The sequence below is a fragment of the Bos indicus x Bos taurus genome, chromosome 13 (genome assembly GCF_003369695.1).
Source record: "Bos indicus x Bos taurus breed Angus x Brahman F1 hybrid chromosome 13, Bos_hybrid_MaternalHap_v2.0, whole genome shotgun sequence".
In the NCBI taxonomy this organism is placed as follows: Eukaryota; Metazoa; Chordata; class Mammalia; order Artiodactyla; family Bovidae; genus Bos; species Bos indicus x Bos taurus.
Window position 1 is genome coordinate 48,697,018 of NC_040088.1, and position 24,270 is coordinate 48,721,287.

The following is a 24,270-nucleotide window of genomic DNA, read 5'->3' on the forward strand; positions in this document are numbered from 1 at the left end:
CCATGCCTAAGTGTGACAGATTGCAGTGGTCACAGCGGAATGCACAGTAGTGATGGCCAACAGGTTCTTGCCTGGGAGTTTGAAACAAAACCCAAATTAAAATGATTTTTAGAAACTAAGAGAATTTCGTTTTAATTATTATTCTGTGCTTTGGGAAATGTCTTTGATCTGTGTTTCCAGTCTGGTATTGAAGGACTCTCACTGTGTTTCCAGTCTGGTATTGAAGGACTCTCACAGGTAGGCTGGTAAGATTTTGAGCTGGTAAACATTTTAACTAGTGTGTAGAGTTCCCATGCTTCTTTTTCTGTTTTGTAACAGCATGCAGGTCAATGATTTGGGTAGTCCTCCTGTGTCTTGCTTAATATACTGATGGCAAGATTTTGCTTGCCACTGATTTTTTGGTAAGATGTCTTCAACCTGACATTACGACTTTGTCATATTCAACCTTGCATTATATTTGATTGTGTGTTGAAGAATGAGTGTGTCAATCCTGTGTTATCTTGCCCAACACAATGTTAGTTTTTGATGGCTGGCGTGATGCCTAATTTACCTTGGCTACTTCTGAGGCCCCAGCTCAGTGTTTTGTACATAGTCAGAACTCAATAAACATTTATCAAATGGACTTGTATTAGTACTTGGTAACTGTTGGTTGCATTATTCAGTGATAAATGTAAAAGAAAAATGTAGACTAGCAATTAAAGATATGATCTTATGGAATTTCTTTTTTTATTCATATGTATTGTTTTGCATGGACACTATTTTTATATTTGGCTATTTACCAATGTACCTTTACAGAACTTACAGATGATAATTTGTATTTTTAATTCAACCTCCTACAAGAGAATCGTCTGGTATTTATAGGCAGAATATGACTGTAGCAGACTCTTGATATTTCCAAATGATCCCACAAAACACTTTATTTGGTGGCTTCAGATGTATTTGTTCTATCTTGATATCTGTAATAAATGAACATCTTGGACATTCCGTGCACCAAATAGAAACCCCATGGCAAAACATGCTTAGACATTTTCAAAAGCCAGCATTATTCCTTACTTAAGAAAAGTCAGCCTTGAGGGTTTTAAATGATGGTAATGACATCTGTGTATGTGTTGACGTTTTCATAGGCTTTACCTGAAGTTTTGTTTTTTTGTACAAAATAGTATCGGGAAACCCAAACATGAGTGGTTTCTCCAGAAAGATTCCGAAGGGGACACACCTTCACTTATCAACTGGCCATCCAGGTATCTCCCAAGCTGTCAGCTTGTGTTTAGTGCGTGTGTCCCTGTCCCGCACATCACCGAAACTAACTCGCCTTTGCCCTCTTTTTGGTGGCAGGGCTTTTGAAAATAACATGTTCAAAAGGGGGCTGCTGGAAGTTGCTTTCTAATCATTCCTTTTTCTCCTTCTACTGCCCTAATGGCTGCTCATACTGTTCCCCTTTGCTTCTCTTTTGAAAAATCTTTTGACTCCACCTCTGGCTTTTCTCCTTTCTCACTGCTCACATGCTGCCAGGAGGGAGCGTTAGTGAGCACATAACCAGCGTCTCTGGGCTGCTCCCTTAAGCCAGGCTAACCTACCCAGGGTCCCATCTTATCATCAGCTCCCCTGTCCTGGCCTTCCAGCCTCCTCCTTTCCATGTTGGCTGTCTGTCAACCAGTTGTTAATTTCCACAGCTACGTATAGGGCATCTGGATTTCAAAGCAGACAAAACCCCATCTAGCTTCATTGTTAAGGTTGGGGGCAGGGAGAGACAGAAGGAGTTAAGAATGAGTAAGTCATTGGCAGGACAAAGCACCCATATATTGAGTTTCTAACAGTCACTTTGTTCTTGGCTGAGGACAACATTCAGATTGTCTCCGATGACAAGGACACATTCCGCAGGAGAACTTGAACAAATTAACAAAGCTTATAAATATGAAAACCTCCAACACTCGCTAGTCTCTGGGAAAAATAACAACTCAGAATGCTTTTCTCTTCCCCTGAATGGTTCACAGTAACTGCCTTTTATGTGTGTCTTTGACTTTTCTTTAATGAAATATACATATCCTGCATCTTATGTTGAAAGACACGTAGGTGTTTATTTCAAATTTAGTAGGATGCCTTTGTCATCTAAGGAAAAATTCCCTTCTAGAAAATGAATATCGCAAGCAATTATTTTTGCTGACTAATCTTAAGCAAATAAAGGTTTTACGTTCATTCCCCTGAGAAATCACTTCTCCCACTTCAAAAGCATCCTTTATTTTTTAAAGATTATCCCCAGTCCACAGTCCATTCATAAACAGTTTGAATGGTTTGTCCTTCCTCACTATGTGGTATTAAAAAAAAAAAAAAGTAAAAACAACTAGTTTGCACTGTTGAATGTTTACCCTTTGCTAAGTGCTAAACTGCATACTTGGCAAGCATCACATTACATCTTGTTACTATCATTTCCATTTGAAAGATGAAGCAGCTGAGGCAGGTAGGTTATCTGAGACCACACAGCTCAAACTGGCTGACTGAAGCTTTGAAAAGAGGTCTCCTGGGCCCCTCAGCCAGAGGTCTTGGCTACTTTGCTTCCACAGTAATAAGAAAAGGTTGGTAGCTTTTCCAGTGGATTTCAGTTTTGCTCTCGGCTATTTAAATAGCTCTAGAAACAACCAGAGCCCTCTCTTTTTGGATTAGTTTTTAATGGATGGCCTAATGACCATTCCAGTGGGGAGAACATGTTCAGTGCATTCTTTCAACAAAAATCTTTTTTTCCCTGGCATCCCTCTTAGCGCTGGAGTTGCTGGAAGTGATGATGTCTTAACTGGTCATGTGTTTTCTGAATGAATGAATGTTGTCTGCATGGCATGGAAAAATTTGTGACTCTTAAATGCTTGAAAAAGGGTAATCATTTGCTGTATCTTGAGCTCAATAAAAAATAACCATCATCATGAATGCTATGACATTTATAGGAGACAATGCAATTACATTTGGTCTTTAGGCTTATATATGCCTGGAAACCACCCCCACCCCAGTCCATATACTGGGCCTGTCCATGTGCCCAGCCTCAGTGCACCCTCATGCATACCAGTGGTGCATAATAATGAATTTTCCTGGGCTTCTGAGTATTCATTTAGTCGGAAGGCATCCATTCTCTCCCAGGATAGCATCTGGCCCCTCCTAGCTTTACAGAAGGAAGAGCGAGTTTGTAAACTCAACACAAACTCCTTCCTCTGGCAAGGCGAGTGGGACCCCAAGATGCTTATCCAGTCTCCAGGCATCTCCGGTCTGCACACACATGCTCTCTTCCCCCAGAGCCATTACCACACTTGGCAACTTAAATCCTTTTTCTTTCTTAAAGAGTTAAAGTTAGAGAAAAATTGGTGCGAGAGGAGAGCGCTCGCAGCAGCCCTGAACTTACCTCCGAGTCCTTAACTCAGAGGAGACACCAGACGGCACCAGGCCATTACCTGGCCTTTCAGTCAGAGAACTCGGCCTTCGATAGGGTCTCGGGCAAGGTGGCCAGCTCCGCAAGACAGCCCATCCGCGGCTACGTCCAGCCAGCAGAGCCTGTCCACACCATCACGCTGGTGACCTCAGACACCCCAGAAAGCATCTCCGAGGGCAGCTGGGTGGGTCCAGCCCCCCAGACTGTCACAAAGCCTCCCCCCTCAAAGGTTCTAGAAGGTGAAAGAAGAGACACCCCGGTTCTCCATATTTGCGAATCCAAAGCAGAAGATGTGCTCTTCTCTGATGCTCTGGAGAAAACCAGGAAGACCCTTGCAGTTTTGGAGGATCGTGGGTCTGGGAGAAGCCAGGAAGCCCCCTCTGGAACTGAGGACTTGAGTCAGCCCGCTGTTGGCATAGTTACCGCGGAACCTCAGAAGGAATCAGAAAGCCTGGCCCACCCGCCTATGGCTCAGCAGCAGCCCACTGAGAGGATGGGCAGGAGTGAGATGGTCATGTATGTTCAGAGCGAGGCTGTGTCCCAAGGTCACAGGAAGGAGGTGCCCACGAGGAAACACAGGGTCCTCACCCGCTCCCTGTCCGACTACACGGGCCCTCCACAGCTCCAGGCTCTGAAGGCCAAGGCCCCGGCTCCCAAGCGAGATGCCGAGTCACAGACGTCCAAGGCCGAGTTGGAACTGGGCCTGCTGGACACGAAGGTCTCGGTCGCCCAGCTCCGCAATGCGTTCCTGGAGTCGGCCAGGGCCAGCAGGAAACCCGAGCTGTAGGTGATGTCCACGTGTCCCCTCAATGTGTCACTTGCACGTCCTTGGCAGAGTTATTCACCTTCCGACTTGTGTGGCATCCTGCCTTGAATCTTACCAGCTTAGCTCACCAGTGTGTGTAGGGCAGACCATCCAGGACATGGCTCCACGACTACCATTCTGCTTGTGCCTACTAACAGGGCTGGGGCGGAGGGTGGGAGGTGCCTCTAGAGTATCGGGACTCTGGAATGTTCCACCTCCCGACATGCATGGTAGAGGCATGTGGTGGGATTTGCACTGTTCATGCCTTGACTCACCAGGGTACATAAACCTTTGCTTTCTTCCCTCTCTCTGTCTCCCTTCTGTGTACCTCCTCCCCACCAACTCTAAAAGCCATTCTCGGGTTGAGGGGTCAAGCGAAGGCCCTGGTGTGGAGCGGGAGAGAGGGTCCCGGAAACCGAGGCGCTATTTTTCTCCTGGTGAAAATAGAAAGACTTCCGAGAGATTTAGAACTCAACCTATAACCTCGGCAGAACGAAAGGAATCGGATAGGTAGGCATGTGTCTGTCAAGTTCCCTGGTCGAGAAACTTATAAGAAATCCTATAGAAATTTCTACCCCAGGGATGGTTCTGATGCTGTTTCAATGGGATGTAATGACTCCATAATTCTTCCATCCAAGCTATAAGTGATGTTTGTTTGGCTGGTATAAATGTGTTTTTAAAGAATGTTGACCATGATGCCAATATCAGCATACCGTTTTAAATTGCATTCAGATGGTAAGAAATGAGAAACGTTAAACATTTGATGTTTTTAAATTTTTACGCCCTTAAGTTAGAATCCGGATTGTCCACTAAATTATATGGTGAAAATGACTAAGGAGGTTCATATTCAGTTTATCAATGTCTTATCTGCATGTTGTATGTGAGTGAGTTTTTATCATATGCTAACACAGAGAAATGAAAGCGTCTGTCTAAAAGACGATTGTCTGTCGTGTTTAATAAGTCCCCCTTGGTCCTGGTTTATCTCCACAAGGTGAAGCACCTGGCCGGGCTGTGAGCACACATACCCCACAGTGTCTGTAATAGTTGCCCATGCGTAGTCACTACTAGAGTTGCTACCAGGAGGATGTTCTTTAAGAGGCTTTAATTGAATTTTTATTTTCACTTTTAATGTGATCCTTGGATCTTCCACTCCAATCAGCTAATTGTTTGTTATTGTTTTTTCACTCATGTCTTTCCTAGGTCAACTTCAAATTCAGAAATGCCAGCTGCCGAGGGCAAGTATCTGTCTTTTTCTTCTTAATCATCTCACCCCAGATTAGATTTAGATGAGATTTTTTGCTTTTGAAAAGAATGAGATTATGGAACAATTACTTTCTTTTCAGCAGATTTTCTTCCTGTGAATATAATAAAACCTGTTGAGGTTTTCACAAGAACTTTCTTTAGTTTTGAGAGAGAGAGCTGTGATATTAACCATTTATTAAAACCATTGATTTGAATCAAAGAAGCAGGTTTTTCATGTTACTTTCTTGTTACTATTTAATAATAAACAAGAGAAATTCCTTCCTTAAAATCTCTTCTTAATTCCATAGTATCTATTCTTAAGTCCAGTATGATAGTAGAAAATTATTGCCTGGACAAGAATTTTGTTTGGTGAATTGCAATGGGAATTAGTACATTTTCACTGAGCAGAAGAATAGCCTTCCTCACCCAGAGGAAAATATTGCCTCTTGTTATTTTTGGGCTTCCCTTGTGGCTCAAACAATAAAGAATCTGCCTGCAATGCGGGAGACCTGGGCTTGATCCCTGGATTGGGATGATCTCCTTTAGCGTATTGATTCTTTTATTCAGAAGATTTCCAAGTCCACCTTGGAAAACTTTTCAGAGACTTTCCCTACGTCTTCTAATGATGTTCAGTCTTTATTTGTGACTCTTCCCAGATGAAGAAAAGGTCGATGAGCGAGCGAGGCTGAGCGTCGCTGCTAAGAGGCTGCTCTTCAGGGTAAGATGTGCTGAAAGGTCATCAGGGTAAGCCAGCCTGCAGCCCGCTCTGGCTCTGGGTTCTGGTGTGATCTCTCCTCCCATGTGGCTGCTGTGTGTGCTGCTGATGGCGATGCTGCCTCCTGGGGTGGTGGTGGGGGGCCCTCCTGTAGACCCTGCAGGGTCTACAGGGTAGCCACATTCTGCCGCCCCAGCTTCCTTTCCTCCAGTTGTTCAGGCTTCTACACTGTTTCCCATCCTAGGAGATGGAGAAGTCGTTTGACGAGAAGAGCGTCCCAAAGCGCCGCTCCCGCAATGCGGCCGTGGAGCAGAGGCTGCGGCGCCTCCAGGACCGGTCCCACACGCAGCCCGTCACCACCGAGGAGGTGGTCATTGCAGCCACGTAAGTCCCTCCAGGGCCTCTGGGCCTTGGCTGGAAGGCCTTCTTTGTAAAAAGAAATTTAAAGACTTTTAAAACGAGGCGATCTGAAGATGGTTCAGTTAGAAGCCACCAAAAAGTAGGTGTTTGGGTGTCTGGTGTCCCTGAACTTTGTAAAGGGGTGTGTTAACCTATTGTATCTTCTAGAAGAACATGAAGGGGAGTTTTCTTTTTATTTTTTTGCCTGGTTTCTTTTTTAATCCATTTACAATGGAAAATTTAAAATACAAGAGTAGACGGGTTAATGTTCTGAGCCCCCATGTCCTCATCACCCAAGAGCCAAGAACCCCAAGCCCATCTCATCTCGCTCTACCCGTTTCCTGCTGTAGTTATGTTCAAGCAAACCATATATATCGTTTCCTCCATAAATATTTTAGTCTGTATCTCAAAACAGACTAAAGGTACAGAAGGATTCTCTTGGCTTTTAAATTATCATGATTTTTTTTTTTAATTCCATGGAAGTCTCCAAACAGTGGGAAGTAGGTTTTGAGCCGTGTTTTCCCATGTGTTCAGTATGAATTTCCCAAAGTAATTCATCCAGGGATCATTGCTTCCATTAAGTGAAAACTTTTATTAGTTTTTTAAAAAAATAGTTTCTCCTGCTGGACATACACGTGCACACACCCTTCCTGAAAAAATGAAGTTCATATCATTTAGAGCATGAACAGCCCACATGTGAAGCTGCACTTAACTCAGCCGCCTGCACTTCCAGTTTGTGGATAAGTACATCCTCTATTCACTGGGAACTCTTGGCAAATCAAAAAATAATAATACTGTTTGGTTATTGTAAAATAAGAAACAACTAACCCTAGGAGCAAAACAGTAAATATAAGCAAAAGTTACCCACTTGTCAGACTCCCTGAACGTACTTTGATGTGCTTATAGATGATATGAGGACCATGATTTTTCTAAAAAAGAGCTTAGGACAACTTAGTAAAACAGAGACATAATCTACTGCTTTGCTGGTGGTTAATATATTAGCTTCTTTTTAATTTTTTTTTTTAAACTGGGACACTTATTCTAAATATTCTAAATCCTTTCCAAGCTCGAAAAATCTGTTCCTGTTCCACTGACTTTGGGTAGTCTCTGTCTCTTATTTCCTCAGTGTGTAATTGCTTTTCAAGTTCTTTTGTGATTTTCCCAAATAAACAAGCGAACAATTTTGTTCCAGTATGTTTTGACGTAATGTTTCTGAATTGAAAACTACGCTCTCCTTAATGCTTCTTTTCTTCTCTCTCCTTATGAATGTTCCACCTTTGGCAATTGCTTTTAAAGTGAACCTACCCCCGCTTCGTGCTCAGTGGCCACCCACCCTGTAATGACAAGACATCCTAGCCCCACTGTAGCTAAGAGTCCCGTGCAGCCTGCCAGGTACTGGACAGAAGTTGCTGCATGTCGCACTGAGAGCAGAGGTGCATCTTCCGATCTTGAATGTCTGTCGTTTGTCTGACAAACAAGTCAGCGCAAGGAGTTGTCCCAGCGAAGCGTGTGGCATCTTGCCGTCTCACAGCGGGGGACTTCACGTAGGCCTGCATATGCCGGCATTTCATCCACCTGCTTTCTCTCTGTCCTGGGACTCAACCCCAACTAACCCACTCATCCATTTGTTTTCTTTCTGTTTTACATAACCCTGATCATCCCTAAAAAATTTCGTTTTTCATCTAAAATACTAGCATTTAATAAAGATTAACAGAAAAATAGGACGTTAACCTGAATGTTGAAAGTCTTATCATGCTTAAACACTTCTAGACATGAATACATGCTTACAAACAACCTTACCTGTTTTCTAATGGATAGACAATGCCATTATATTTGAGGATCCAGACAATAACAACTTATAGTGTCTGAACTTAGATGCTTTACTGTTATGTTTTAAGTTGTGGTGTTTTAAAGTGATGTCCTTAAGGCAGGTAAATATCCCCTCTATTTCACTGTTACAGGCCAAAACACAAAGGCTAAAGCAGGATTAAAACGAGTAAGATGACAGTTCAGAAAGAAAGCTGGCATTGTCGAGATGTGGGCTGTCTTTGGGAAAACAGGTTTCCAGCACACCTAGTTCTTCCCTGTGCTCAGTTATGTGCAACTCTTTGTGACCCCATGGACTGTAGCCCACCAGGCTCCTCTCTCCATGGAATTTTCCAGGCAAGAATACTGGAGCGGGCTGCCATTTCCTTCTCCAGGGGATCTTCCCCACCCAGGGATTGGACCCACATCTCTTGCGTCTCCTGAATTGGTGTCTTTACAACTAGAGCCACCTGGGAAGCCCAGTTCTTCTCTGGACCTCAGGAAAGATGCCAAGACTCAGGTCCCCTTACTCCCACCTCACTGTGCCCTGGAAAACTGACACCCCTCTCTTGTCTGGGACAACTTGTAAAGCACTAGTTAATCGGAGTCAAGGCAGAATATATTCTTCTCCTGGACTTGAGAATTGGATGTGCCTGTGGCAGAAGGTACATTGTCTTAGACTTTCCAAGATTCACGAGACCAGGTAACTGGAAGCCTTCTCCTCTTGGAGGGATTTATCAGCACCAAAATGTCCTTTACCTTTCAAGTTACCAGGAATTTCAGATTTTTAGTACCTTTTAGGAAACAGATGGAAACCTACAAGAGAAAATCCTAGGTTAAAAGAGGAGAATGATCTTTACAGTGAAACTATTTGTGTGTAGTAAGTGAACATCAAAACCCTGTGTCGTAGTTAATGCTTTTGATAGAATAACTGTATTATTTCCTAACTGTTTAAAATGCAGGGACTTCCCTGGTGGTCCAGTGGTTAAGACTTTGCCTTCCAATGGAGAGGGTGGAGGTTAGATCCCTGGTGAGGGAGCTAAGATCCCAGAGAGCTAAGATATATGCAATTCTGCCCGTTCCTACGAAAAAGAAAAATAAACAACAGAAGCAATATTGTAACAAATTTAATGAAGCCTTTTAGAATGGTCCACATTAAAAAAAAAGAATTAAAAAAAATGTAAAGACCACCTTCTGAACCACACATTTAGATAATGTCTAAATAGGCTGTGTGGAGAAGGAAATGGCAACCCACTCCAGTATTCTTGCCTGGAGAATCCCAGGGACAGAAGAGCCTGGTGGGCTGCCATCTATGGGGTCGCACAGAGTCGGACATGGCTGAAGCAACTTAGCAGCAGCAGCAGCAAATAGGCCACAGGCAAGGTCTGAGGACTCCTCCTAGCTGTATTTATTGTTGATATTAGCAATACAGCTCCTCTCTCCAAGATAAGGTATACCTAAGCCTTAATTTGTTTAATTCTGTAATTAGGAAACTCAATGTTTAGAAATAATCCAGAGCTGAAAATCTGTGTGACATTGACCATGCAAGGGCCCTCAGCCTAGAGTGTTCACTCTCTTATTAATAGCTGACCAACTGCCCATACCTGTCTTGAATCTAGATAGGGGAAAATGAGCCCCTTTTCCAGTGACACTTTGAAGAAAGTTAACAGACAGACTTAGCGGTGGGCTTCTGTTCTCTCCCTGTGTGGGGCTGACGTCTCCCCGCTTTCAGATTGCAGGCGTCTGCTCACCAAAAGGCACTAGCCAGAGACCAGACAAACGAGAGCAAAGATTCTGCTGAGCAGGGAGAACCTGACTCCTCCACTCTGAGCTTAGCGGAGAAGCTGGCCTTGTTTAACAAACTATCCCAGCCGGTCTCAAAAGCCATTTCAACACGGAACAGATTAGACATGAGACAGAGGAGGATGAATGCTCGTTATCAAACCCAGCCAGTCACGCTTGGAGAAGTGGAACAGGTGGGTGTCCTGCGATCCAGCTCCAAGATTGCACGTGTGTCCTGAAAATATGGGAGCATGCTGTCCCACGGGGGTTAATGATATGATTAAGGGGCTCTACTTGTACTCTGTGTTACCTGTCGCTACTTGGTCATAACTTCATTCTTAAGGAGGATAACCATGCCAAGGATGTTTCTCTTCTCTTGTTCACATTATGGCTGAAATCATCTGAAGTTGAGTCCATCGAGGGGAGGAAAAACAGAATGCACAACCTGCCTTTCACCCAGATGATTGGATTATCGAGACGCATTTGTGCAACTACATCTAGGTTTGGTTTCTCACCAACAGAAGCAGGAAAACTGCCCCAAATGTAGTGCCTCCATCCATGTCAGTCCATCCACGGTGATTTACCCAAGCGGTGTTTTTAAATCAGCTTTTATTTTTGAACTGTCTCCTCCCAGGTGCAGAGTGGCAAGCTCATGGCTTTCTCTCCCACCATTAACACTTCCGTGTCCACCGTGGCATCTACCGTCCCCCCCATGTATGCAGGAAATCTTCGGACAAAGCCACTTCCAGATGACAGCTTTGGTGCCACTGAGCAGAAGTTTGCTTCTTCGCTAGAAAACTCCGACTCCCCAGTTAGAAGCATCCTGAAATCCCAAGGCTGGCAGCCCTCGGTCGAGGGTGCTGGGAGCAAAGCAATGTTGAGAGAATTTGAAGAGACAGAACGCAAGGGAGGCTTGACAGGTGGAGATGGCGGGGTTACAAAGTATGGGTCCTTCGAGGAAGCAGAGCTGTCCTACCCCGTCCTCAGCAGAGTCCGGGAGGGAGACAACCATAAAGAGGCCATCTATGCCCTTCCGAGGAAAGGAAGCCTGGAGCTCGCCCATCCTCCCATCGCCCAGCTTGGTGATGAGCTGAAGGAATTTTCCACCCCAAAGAGCACCATGCAGGCAAGCCCAGACTGGAAGGAGAGGCAGCTCTTTGAAGAGAAGGTGGACTTGGAGAATGTCACAAAGAGGAAGTTTTCGCTGAAAGGTAACTTACTACTGCTCTTTCTTTTCTGCTGGATGGGTTGCATGTGTTTGGGATTGTTTTTAACTGAATTGTGAAGGCAGTTGACAGCTGAGTGTTAAGCGTTAAATGAAAGTCTGGTGTGAATGGTACCCTTCCCGGACTTTTCTTCCTCTTGAACTTGACCTGTTCAGAGGACTCATGAATATGTCTGCCATAAAAGTACCTGAAGTGTTTTAATACATCTTCATAAGGGTTTTGGATGGCTTGGTCATGTTAACTAAACTGCTAGCTCTTTTGGCTCCTTTTAGAAATTGATGACCTCACAAGACTTTTCTGGCAATCCAATGGTTAAGTCTCTGAGCTTCCAGTGCAGGGGTGATCCTGATCGAGGAACTAAGATCCCACGTGCCTTGCAGCATGACCAAAAAAAAAAAAAAAAAAAATTAAAAATATAAAAATAAGAAAAATTAAATTGAGGACCTCAAAGGTCCCGGGCTGAAAAAGTACAGGGAATAGGGCAGGAACCCAGTCTCTGGAGTTTCAGGTTCTCTTTCTAGATCCTTCTTGTGCAGATTAGCAAGCCGTGCGGCACAGGACTGTAATTCTCTCTCTGCATTTCCATAAAATGATAGTGTGTCAGTTATGAGTGGCTTTAGTTGGGGAGTACTGTACATGTGAAATGTCAAAGTATTGTTTAGGAGGCGTGGAGACATTCTGCAGTGTCATCCAAACCAACTTCCTGTGTCTGGCACGTAGGAGAAGACCAATTGTCACAGAACAAGTTGCTGGGTGGGGTCATCCGCTGGGAAGTTTGGTTTTCTCAGGGACGAGCGTGCCCCAGATTTGCATAAACCCCAGGGGATTGGGTAACCTGCCACGTGCCCACGGATTGAACTCTTAAGTGCGGGATCATCCGGGGGTGAAGGGCTTGAAGAATGTTTGCCCGGGGGAGTAAGTGCTGACAGGGCTCCTTTCCTTCCCAGCCGCGGAGTTCGGGGAACCCACTTCTGAGCAGACCGGCGCGGCTGCTGGGAAACCGGCTGCTCCGACTGCAACCCCGGTGTCCTGGAAGCCGCAGGATCCCTCCGAACAGCCTCAGGAGAAGCGGTATCAGAGCCCGTGTGCGATGTTTGCTGCTGGAGAGATCAAAGCCCCGGCGGTGGAGGGCAGCCTCGACTCCCCCAGCAAAACCATGTCCATTAAAGAAAGGTAATGAGATTTCATGACCGAGAAGGAATTCCGTTGGGGTGGGATGGCAGTTTACAGCTTGCTTTCAGACAAAGATCCGAGGAACAGGCAATGGGAGAAAATCATGAAGCCAACTACACAAGGGAATGTGCTGTTCTTCCAGGAAGTTTGAAAGCTAACCACGTTCATTCTGGTGTCTGGACTGATAAAGCTGGGAGGTGCTGGTTCAAAACTCTATGAGGAAGCAAACAGACTTTCGCCTGCTTCTTTGGTTGCTGCTTCTGTTTTCTTTTCTTTTCTTTTTTTTTTTTAATACTAAATTCACTGACCAGCCAGGGATTTCAGATGGTGGCTCTTTTCCTTTCAGGTTTGCATGGCTTGAAATTGAATGCATAGCTGCTTGTGACTATCTATCGATGGAAAATATGTGTGGAGGGATTGGAGATAAATTCAGATTTAGGACACAAATCCTTGGGATTTGAATCAAAGTTTTGTTTATGTTACAAAAAGTAAAATGGATGACTTCTGCAGTGCATTTAGACACTTCATATCAGGTAATAGCTGTGAAGACTGTATCTGAGGATTAAATAACACCAAAACCTCATTTCATTCAAAAGAGTGATGGAGGGTTGAGAGGAGATTGAGAGTCCCTTGGACTGCAAGGAGATCCAACCAGTCCATTCTGAAGGAGATCAGCCCTGGGATTTCTTTGGAGGGAATGATGCTAAAGCTGAAACTCCAGTACTTTGGCCACCTCATGCGAAGACTTGACTCATTGGAAAAGACTCTGATGCTGGGAGGGATTGAGGGCAGGAGGAGAAGGGGACGACAGAGGATGAGATGGCTGGATGGCATCACTGACTCGATGGACGTGGGTCTGGGTGAACTCTGGGAGTTGGTGATGGGCAGGGAGGCCTGGCGTGCTGCAATTCATGGGGTCACAAAGAGTCGGACACGACTGAGCGACTGAACTGAACTGAACTGAAAGAGGGCAGGTACTAAGAATCAGAGTTAAATATTTGGGGTGTTTTCCTTGTTAGCCTTTAGTAAAAGATGTAAGTGACCGGAGGACTGGGTGAAGAAGCTTCTCCTCAATTTCCTAGTTTGATTGGCAGAAGTATGGCTCCACCCACTTGGATCCCCACCCCCCCTCCCTTAGCACCTCCACCTTTCAGAAGTTTTCTTCCTCTGAACTGCACTGGCAACTCTGATTTCTCTAAGTACATTTCCAACTAGTTGAGACAATGTAATAAACCACAGTGAAAACTCTTCATTCATTTTTTTCAAGTCAAACCTTGGAATAATATTCACAAAATGTTAGATAGATGGAGACTTTTTCAACCAACAAGTTAATGAGAATGCTAAAGCTTATTTTCTTTCACCTTTGCTTATTTAAAATTCACAGTACAGAATACTTAGAAGACTGAGGAGGCTTGGATGTTGGGGTGAGCTAACTAGAAGGTGTTTGGCCTATTCTGGCATGAAGTCCTCCTCCACAGAAACCCAGCTCACAGAGGGCTTGATCCAGAGTCCTTACTATGTCTTTATTGAAGTATAGTTGATTTGCAATGTTGTTGTGGGTTATAGGTGTACCGCAGAGTGATTTGGTTCTTTTCCACTTTAGGTTATTATGGGATGTTGCTATATACCGTGGGTCCTTGTTGTTTATCGATTGATATTTTATATATGGTAGTGTATATATGTTAATCTCATACTCCTCATTTATCCATCTCCCTGCTTTTCCATTTGGTTACCGTAAGTTTTGTTTTTTATTTCTATGAGTATGTTTCTGTTTCATAAATAAGTTCATTTGTATTATTTTTTAGCTTCGGCATGTAAGCGATATCATACAGTATTTGTCTTTTTCTGTCTGACGTACTTCACTTAGGATGATCATCTCTAGGTCCATCCGTGTTGCGGCAGATGCCAATATTTCACTGCATTTTATGGCTGAGTAGTACCCCATTGTATATGGACCACATCTTCCTTACCCATTCCTCTGCTGATGGGCTTTTACATTGTTTCCATGTCTTGGCTACTGTGAATGGTGCTGCTATGAACACTGCGGGGCATGGCTTTTGTAGGCTGGGTTTTCTCCAGTTACATGCCCAGGAGTGGGACGCTGGATCAGGTTTTTGAGGAACCTCCATACTGTTCTCCATAGTGGCTGCACAAACTTACATTCCCATCAACAGTGTAGGAGGGTACCCTTTTCTCTGCACCGTCCAAAGACCCAACTATTGATAACTGATTAGGTAAAAGGATGAAGTATCATTTAAGGAAATTAATGATAAATATCACTTAATACACAAGTTCTGATCTTTGACACACCAGAAAACGTTCTTGGGGTAAAATTCCAGTAGAAGATACCAATATACTCCCTTCTCTCAAAGGCTTTGGAAAGAGATTTCCCGTCTTGGGGTGTATTCTGTCTGTCAGGATGTCTAATGAAGTTTTGTGTCTAACTGCTATGCAGTCCTTCTTGGCTCACTTGCCTGTGCTTAGCAAATTTTAGTTTCTTTTTTTTCTGAAAGCAGTTCTAATTCTACTGTAAAATTCTAAATAAAAAAAAATGTGAGATGCTGTAAAGGTGCAGCTTCCTAACCCAGGCTTTGTGGATGTCTGAGGAGTTAGAGGGTGGCTGTAAGGTTGCTATTAGCTGCCCGGAAGGGGGATGAAAACCAACTAGCTGTGTACACATGGACGTTCTGGCCGGCGAGAGACAGTCCTTCCCACAGACCCAAGGGGCTCCCGGCCACAGTCTGTCCAGACCCATGATCGTGAGAATGCTTCTTAAATATTCAGCTATTCAGTTTCCTTGACAAACTGCACATTTAAAAAGGAAAGAGGGACACTTGATTTAGCATCTACGTTGGTAATAGACTATGCCAAGACAAAATATACGGCCAGAGATCTTTCCCCCTTACCTCAATGGTACTTTTATTTGCACTTTGCTGAAGTAGCAGAGCTACATATTTCTTTACGGTCCACACACTAGCTTTTCCCCAAGAAGTGGAGGGACATTGGTCCTTCCTCCTGTTAAATAATTATGAGGCTTGACCATTTAAAATAAGAATGCTCCTCATATAATATTTATTTGGGCTTTGCTTTTTTTGAGGTGACAAATAAAGTAGACCTTTTAAACCTTATTCTAATTCCTCCGATCACCTGCTTCACCATAGGAGAGGTTGAATTCCAGGGGCCCTGGGGCCACGTGGTGAATAGGGCCAACCCTAAGAGGGGCTGGGCTTAGTTTCTCTCCCTCCATACATGAGGTAAGGCTGCTGTGTTTTAGCAGCAAACATGTTCTCCCTGGAAGACAGAAATTCTAACTAGACAGCAGTGCTAGGAAGAATCCATCCTCTTCCTGTACTAATTTTCTCAGTTCGTGTGTTCCTGACATCACTTGTTTCGAATTTCACTTTCAGGGTTCAGACTCTTGGAGACCAGACTTTGGACTTTGCCAGTTTCCTTCATCATTTCTTCTAAACAACTACAGCCTGAGGATGTAGTTCGGTCTTCCTTGATCTTGTGGGTCTGTCTCTTTCCTGCTCAGGACTTGAGCATCATTTGTTTTTGTTTTTGTTTCTTTAAAGCTGGTGGTATGGACTGGCAAATTGTCTGGACTCAAAGATTTTCTTGGAATTGACTATTTTTTCTCTTAGTAATTTTATTTATTTAGTTTTTACTATGCTGAGTCTTCTTTGTAGCATGGGCTTTTATCTAATTGCATTGAGCAGGCACTGCTCTCTAGTTCGGGTGCCCGGACTTCTCATTGCGACAGCCTCTCTTGTTGCAAAGCATGGGCTTTAGGGCATGCGGGCTTCAGAAGTTGAGGCCCTTGGGCTCAGTAGTTGCAGTTCCTGGGGTCTAGAGCACAGGCTCAGTAGTTGTGGCACATAGGCTTAGTTGCTCTGTGGCATGTGGGGTCTTTCTGGATCAGGGATCAAACTCGTGTCTCCTGCATTGGCAGGTGGATTCTTTACCACAGAGCCAGCAGGGAAACCCAGGACTTGAGCATCTTAAGTCCTCTCTCCCGAGGACCACAGAGGTGCCTCTTGTGTTTCTCTCGTGTGACATCACAGAGTGCTGAAGATGGCCCTTCGAAGGAGCCTATATATCCCTGTTTCATAGACATAAACTAAGACTTAGAAAAGCGTAGCAACTGAGAAATTAGAGGAACTCTTCCATACATTCCTCTTCTTTTACAATATATGTGTTGCTCAAGAAAACATATCTGTAAGTTCCTTTTCTGTCTTCATCTTTCCGACATGTAGAATGTCAAGTTTGGATCATAACTAGCCTAAAGTTGAGGATATATTTTGCTTTCCCCATCGAATTGATAGCATCACTGTTTCATAACAGCCTACGTGGTTTGGGTTTCAGTTCAGATCAGTCACTCAGTCGTGTCCAACTCTTTGCAACCCCATGAACCGCAGCACGCCAGGCCTCCCTGTCCATCACCAACTGCCGGAGTCCACCCAAACCCAGGTCCATTGAGTCGGTGATGCCATCCAACCATCTCATCCTCTGTCGTCCCCTTCTCCTCCTGCCCTCAGTCTTTCCCAGCATCAGGGTCTTTTCAAATGAGTCAGCTCTTTGTATCAGGTGGCCAAAGTATTGGGTTTAAGTTGTCCCTAATGGGGGACTTCTTTGAAAACCATGGTAAATCAGATACATTTTGTGTTGCTTAAGGATAAAATCTTTGACACCTCTTTAAAAGTAGATTAGGCTTTTAGAAATCTTATTTCCACAGTTACTGAAACACCTGTATCTGTGCTTTCACTTTGGGGTGGAGAAGATGACTAAAAAGAGGAAAAGATCCAGTCTTCCACTGGGATGTTGATGGAGCTTAAGGATGTATTGAACTCCCACGAATGTTGAAGAGGCCGCCCGTGCCTCTGGTGAGCCTGTGACTCCTGCCTTCTAAGGCCCCGGCGGGGGTCCCCTGTGTTCCCTGTGAGTCCCACCATCCACGCAGCCAGACTGGAGGTTCTCACTTTGCAGCCTCAGAGTTCAGCCACTAGAGGGCCCCAGGTTCATGTAAGAGCTTGGGGCAGGCATGCCTTTTTTCCTTTGCTGCCTCCTTTTCTGATCTTTGATTTGTCCTCATTTAAAAGATCTATTAGTACACTCCTCCAGCCTATAAATCAGCCACAACCCAAGATCTGGTCTAAGGACTAGTCTGCACTCTTTTCAGCCACGTCTGTGTGGTACCTGTGATTCTCTGAAATGACGGGACATTTTTAAAAGAGGAAGAAAAAACTGTACAGCAGCTTAGAGGCACACGATCTGCCCGGCCACACTTGACTCCATGCTGACTGCTGTGAACCTGCAGAACTTGTTCCAATCAAGTCAAGCTCTCAGACCAGTGCTGCTGAAATGTCCTGCCTTGGGCTAGTATTGCCTGCTGGGAACACATGGGCTATGGCCGGAGGGAGAACCACTTCCCCAGTGGCCGGACAGATACCCATGTGGTGGCCCTGGGCTCGGTCTCGGGGTAAATAACAAGGGACTACTCACTGGTAGTAGCGAACTAAGCAGTAGTAAATTAAGCAGATGCCCAGTTCTCAACATCCCAGCCCTGCAAATAGCACTTGGACTTGGCGGATGCTAAAAGCACTGACTGTTTGAATTGCCTAGGCAGTAATTTATGGCATGTGGGCTTCCCAGGTGGCGCTAGTGGTAAAGAACTCCCCTGCCAATGCAGGAGACCCAAGAGACACAGGTTCGATCCCTGGGTTGGGAAGATCCCCTAGAGAAGGGCATGGCAACCCACTCCAGTATTCTTGCCTGGAGAATCCCATGGACAGAGGAGCCTGGCAGGCTACAGTCCATGGTGTTGCAAAGAGTCGGACATGACTGAAGTGACAGCACACACCCATGTAGGACCAGATGCTCAGCTCCCCAGCCCTCTGCAGTGCATAGTGGGTCTGCAGGGAGTCAGGAGGGTTGTGAGACTGCAGGAGAGAAGGCGTTTGGAAAGGTCCCCCCACCTTCCTGAGCTTGTTCAACACTAAGTAGGAAATCAAGAGGGCCGGGAATAATACATGTGTGTTTCAGTGGGTGTTCAAGTTTTCTGTTACCTGCACTCTGCAGGCTTGGGCTGGATTCAGGCCATGTGGGCTCAAGTGAAGCTCAGTTTCTTCCATATTATTTTGGTTACTCTGTAGTCTTTGGAAGTGAGACTTTCTATGGTCATCCTGAGAATGACCCTGCCAGCACATCCAGAAGCAAGATTTCAGGTTCTTGGAAGGGACGAATTCTTTGAAGGCCATCCCAGCAAGGGAAAAAAAAAAATGTATATATATACATACATACAATGCAGTTTCTAACACATGCGAGTGAAAACATGCCTGGTGAGCTCACACACAAGTAGTGAAGCCACGCCCTAGGATGGGAGGCAGGATATGCCCGGGATGGAACCATAGCTCCCTGCCCCCGTGACATGCAGGGTGACCTGAGTGGTGACATCCTTGGCCTGTGTGTGCATCCTTGCCTCATTCAGGATAACGATATCTGGGCTCTTAGAGGTCGTGGGGCATATTAGCAGAATACATGGTGGACCATAGAGTGATGAAAGAGCCACGCTTTGCCTTTTTCTAAATCAGTTCTCCATTCCCAAAGCAGCCACTAAGGTAAGCAGCAAGAGAAACCACCACAGTGCGAAGTCCATGCACTGCAGCTAGAGAGTAGCCCCCACTCCCCGCAACAGGAGAAAGCCCTCACACAGCAACAGAGACCCCACACAACCAAGAATAAATTTATTAGTTAAAAAAGAAAAGACTATAACCAGGAAGAGCCAGCTAGAAGAGACGCACAGTGCAAGGTGTGAGGAAAGGGTATGATTCTTTAGATGATGTTGCCATTGCTTCAGATTTTGGAATCTTATTTTGAGAATGTCTTTAAAGACCTAGAGAAGATCATAAACCCAACTTCTGAGGCTGCATTTTTTAATTTCTCTGAAATCACTTGGACTCTAATCTGATTTGAAAGGTAAGGTAGCCAAGATGAATAATGACTCGTGGGTCAAGGGTGAAGTCAGAGAGCTGGTTCTGAGCTGTAAGGAGAATATCAGTGAAGCCAATGTCTGTGTTCACAAGATGATGAATTAGAAATACATCTTTGTGTGGGCGTGAAAGTGCTGGCATGCTTATTTTTTGGAAGTCTTCTTTATAGACACTTTGAAGGCTCTACTGCAGCATGCACATGCTCTTGATTTCGTTTCATGATTTGATTTTACTCAATTATTTTTCCTATTAGAAGAAAACTGACTCATTTCAGAATAATTGGAGGAAAGATCAATCTTAGTCCGTATATAGTCTGACCTCCAGATGGAAACCCTTAAGGGGATTTAGAATCTCTTTTCAAGTACATGAACTAGCGCTTGTAGAAGGCAGAGCACTGTCAAACGTCACAGATGATAGAATCTGGGGCTGAATGAGAGCATGTAGGGCACAAAGAGTCGGACACGACTGAGGGACTCAGCACAGCACAGCACGGGGCCTGACTTAGATACAAGATTCTGACTCTGACTTCCAAGTGGATTCCATCCCCCACCACCACTGAGTAGTTGTCTGATACCAGCTGGGTGTCCTACAATTCCACCCAATTCTGACGCTGTCTATGCAGAGATAGGATCAGACCAGAGGGTAAGGGCTTGGGTCCTGCAAGACAGTCCCTCCGCCCGTCTTCAGACACCTGTTGTAAGTCCAGGCCCTTATCTATGCTCCCAGCCCATTACCCAGATAGAGACTGGAGGTTCCAACATCCTTCTCCTTGGATTCAATCACTTACTAGAGGGGCTCACAGAACTCAGAGAAATATTCTAATTTACTAGACCTCAAGTGTTGATAGAAGAATGTAGGACTTCCCTGGTGGTACCATGGATAAGAATCTCCCTGCCAATGCAGGGGACATGATCCCTGATCCAGGAAGATCCCACATGCTATAAAGCAGCTAAGCCCGTGCACACGACGGCTGAGCCTGAGCTCTAGGGCCCAGGAGCCACGACTGCTGAGCCCGTGGGCTGCAACTGTTGGAGCCCGCATGCCTAGAGCCTGTGCTCTGCAACAGGAGAAACCACTGCAGTGAGAAGCCCACGCACCTCTCTGCAGCCAGAGAAAGCCCCCAAGTAGCAACAAAGACCCAGCTCAGCCAAAAATAACTTTTTAAAAAACAATATAAGGAACAGCCAGCTAGAAGAGATGGACAGTGCAAGGTGTGAGGAAAGGGTGTGGAGTTTCATGCTCTCCCTGGGTGTGCTACCCTCCCCAAACCTCCACGTGTCCACCAAACCAAGAACTCTTGGAACCTTGTCCTTGTGGCCTTTTTGTGGAGGTTTTATTACATAGACATGATTGAGTTGAGCCACCATTGGCCAGTGACTTAATTACTCTCCAGCCCTTTTCTCCTTCCTGGAGGTCAGGGGGTGGGACTAAAACTTCTAACCATCTAATCACATGTCTGGTTCTCCCAGCAACACATCCCCATATACATGTTTCTAAAGGTCATCTCATTCACATAAGTTGACACATTTATCACTCTCATCATTTAGGAAATTCCAAGTTGTGGGAGCTCTGTACCTGCAAAGAGGACAATAACCAAGTGTGTATTATAAATCACAATATCACAGATGAGTGATTGTTTCGTAGAGTAGACGTTTCGGTCTTATCTGCAGTCACATAGAGAGAAAGGAAAGGAAGGAAGAAGAGGAAGAGGTTGGATGAGGGGAAAGGTCCAGAGTTTGAAGCTCTTGCTCCCTTTGGAAAGTCTTCCTGGCTTACCTTCCTTATTTGACCAAACAAATAGGCAAGTATACAATATGGTTATACATGAATTTGTAGATGTACATGGGCTTATATTTACTGTAAAACTTGTTTTCTTATTTGCTTAACTAAACTTTTATTGTACAGTGTGATATACCTCTCCTTCAGTTTTTTTTTTTTAAATATATTGGCATATAGTTGCATTGGAAAAGACCCTTATGCCAGGAAAGATTGAGGGCAGAAGGAGATGGGGGGAACAGATGGTTGGATGACATCACTGACTTAATGGACATGAACTTAAGCAAACTCTGAGAGATAGTGAAGGACAGGGAAGCCTGGTGCTACAGCCCACGGGGTCACAGAGAGTCAGGCATGACTTAGAGTAAAACAACACAGTTGCTTTATGATGTTGTATTACTTTCTGCTATACACCAAAGTGAATCAGCTATACATATACCCATAGTTCAGTTCAGTCGCTCAGTCATATCCGACTCTCTGCGACCCCATGAATCGCAGCACGCCAGGCCTCCCTGTCCATCACCAACTCCCGGAGTTCACCCAGACTCACGTCCATCGAGTCAGTGATGCCATCCAGCCATCTCATCCTCTTTCGTCCCCTTCTCCTCCTGCCCCCAATCCCTCCCAGCATCAGAGTCTTTTCCAATGAGTCAACTCTTCGCATGAGGTGGCCAAAGTACTGGAGTTTCAGCTTTAGCATCATTCCTTCCAAAGAACACCAGGGCTGATCTCCTTCAGAATGGACTGGTTGGATCTCCTTGCAGTCCAAGGACTCTCAAGAGTCTTCTCCAACACCACACTTCAAAAGCATCAATTCTTCGGTGCTCAGCCTTCTTCACAGTCCAACTCTCACATCCATACATGACCACAGGAAAAACCATAGCCTTGACTAGACGGACCTTTGTTGGCAAAGTAATGTCTCTGCTTTTGAATATGCTATCTAGGTTGGTCATAACTTTCCTTCCAAGGAGTAAGTGTCTTTTAATTTCATGGCTGCAGTCACCATCTGCAGTGATTTTGGAGCTCCCAAAAATAGTCTGACACTGTTTCCACTGTTTCCCCATCTATTTCCCATGAAGTGATGGGACCGGATGCCATGATCTTGGTTTTCTGAATGTTGAGATTTAAGCCAACTTTCACTCCCCACTTTCACTTTCATCAAGAGGCTTTTGAGTTCCTCTTCACTTTCTGCCATAAGGGTGGTGTCATCTGCATATCTGAGGTTATTGATATTTCTCCTGGCAATCTTGATTCCAGCTTGTGTTTCTTCCAGTCCAGCGTTTCTCATGATGTACTCTGCATATAAGTTAAATAAGCAGAGTGACAATATACAGCCTTGACGTACTCCTTTTCCTATTTGGAACCAGTCTGTTGTTCCATGTCCAGTTCTAACTGTTGCTTCCTGACCTGCATACAGATTTCTCAAGAGGCAGATCAGGTGGTCTGGTATTCCCATCTCTTTGAGAATTTTCCACAGTTTATTGTGATCCACACAGTCAAAGGCTTTGGCATAGTCAATAAAGCAGAAATAGATGTTTTTCTGGAACTCTCTTGCTTTTTCCATGATCCAGCAGATGTTGGCAATTTGATCTCTGGTTCCTCTTCCTTTTCTAAAACCAGCTTGAACATCAGGAAGTTCACGGTTCACGTATTGCTGAAGCCTGGCTTGGAGAATTTTGAGCATTACTTTACTAGCATGTGAGATGAGTGCAATTGTGCAGTAGTTTGAGCATTCTTTGGCATTGCCTTTCTTTGGGATCGGAATGAAAACTGACCTTTTCCAGTCCTGTGGCCACTGCTGAGTTTTCCAAATTTGCTGGCATATTGAGTGCAGCACTTTCACAGCATCATCTTTCAGGATTTGGAATAGCTCAACTGGAATTCCATCACTTCCACTAGCTTTGTTCATAGTGATGCTTTCTAAGGCCCACTTGACTTCACATTCCAGGATGTCTGGCTCTAGGTCAGTGATCACACCATCGTGATTATCTGGGTCATGAAGATCTTTTTTCTACAGTTCTTCTGTGTATCTTGCCATCTCTTCTTAATATCTTCTGCTTCTGTTAGGTCCATACCATTTCTGTCCTTTATCGAGCCCATCTTTGCATGAAATATTCCCTTGGTATCTCTAATTTTCTTGAAGAGATCTCTAGTCTTTCCCATTCTGTTGTTTTCCTCTATTTCTTTGCATTGATCGCTGAAGAAGGCTTTCTTATATCTTCTTTCTATTCTTTGGAACTCTGCATTCAGATGCTTATATCTTTCCTTTTCTCCTTTGCTTTTTGCTTCTCTTCTTTTCACAGCTATTTGTAAGGCCTCCCCAGACAACCATTTTGCTTTTTTGCATTTCTTTTCCATGGGGATGGTCTTGATCCCTGTCTCCTGTACAATGTCACGAACCTCATTCCATAGTTCATCAGGCACTCTATCTATCAGATCTAGGCCCTTAAATCTATTTCTCACTTCCACTGTATAATCATAAGGGATTTGATTTAGGTCATACCTGAATGGTCTAGTGGTTTTCCCTACTTTCCCCTCTTTATTGGGTTTCCTTCCCATTTAGGTCACCACAGAGCATTTAGTAGAGCTCCTTGTGCTCTACAGTTGGTTCTCGTTAGTTATCTATTTTATACATAATATCAATAGTATATACATGTCAATCCCAATCTCCCAGTTCACCCCTCACCCCTGTTCCCCCTTGGTATCCATACATTGGTTCTCTACATCTGTCTCTCTTTCTGCTCTGTAACTAAGATCATCTATACCAGTTTTTCAGATTCCACATGTATGTGTTAATATGCGATATTTATTTTTCTCATTCTAATTCACTTCACTCTGTGTGACAGACTCTAGGCTCACCCACATCACTACAAATGACCCAATCCATTCCTTTTAATGGCTGAGTTATATTCCATTGTATGTATGTACCACATCTTCCTTATCCA

At 44.5% G+C, this 24,270-nt stretch overlaps 1 protein-coding gene across 19 annotated transcripts in view; it reads left to right on the plus strand.

Moving 5' to 3' along the window:
* Positions 1 to 24,270, plus strand: part of SVIL (supervillin) — a 255,948-nt gene that overhangs the window by 178,170 nt on the left and 53,508 nt on the right. For 8 of the 19 annotated variants that reach the window (XM_027559758.1, XM_027559759.1, XM_027559762.1 and 5 more), the window contains 11 exons: positions 181 to 237; positions 1,161 to 1,241; positions 3,326 to 4,195; positions 4,569 to 4,727; positions 5,418 to 5,452; positions 6,116 to 6,177; positions 6,419 to 6,558; positions 7,870 to 7,965; positions 10,112 to 10,355; positions 10,796 to 11,372; positions 12,335 to 12,560. In XM_027559758.1, coding sequence (XP_027415559.1) covers positions 181 to 237; positions 1,161 to 1,241; positions 3,326 to 4,195; positions 4,569 to 4,727; positions 5,418 to 5,452; positions 6,116 to 6,177; positions 6,419 to 6,558; positions 7,870 to 7,965; positions 10,112 to 10,355; positions 10,796 to 11,372; positions 12,335 to 12,560 — 2,547 coding nt within the window. The remainder of the gene's footprint in view (positions 1 to 180; positions 238 to 1,160; positions 1,242 to 3,325; positions 4,196 to 4,568; positions 4,728 to 5,417; positions 5,453 to 6,115; positions 6,178 to 6,418; positions 6,559 to 7,869; positions 7,966 to 10,111; positions 10,356 to 10,795; positions 11,373 to 12,334; positions 12,561 to 24,270) is intronic. The other 11 variants (XM_027559761.1, XM_027559750.1, XM_027559757.1 and 8 more) reach the window with 7 other exon arrangements.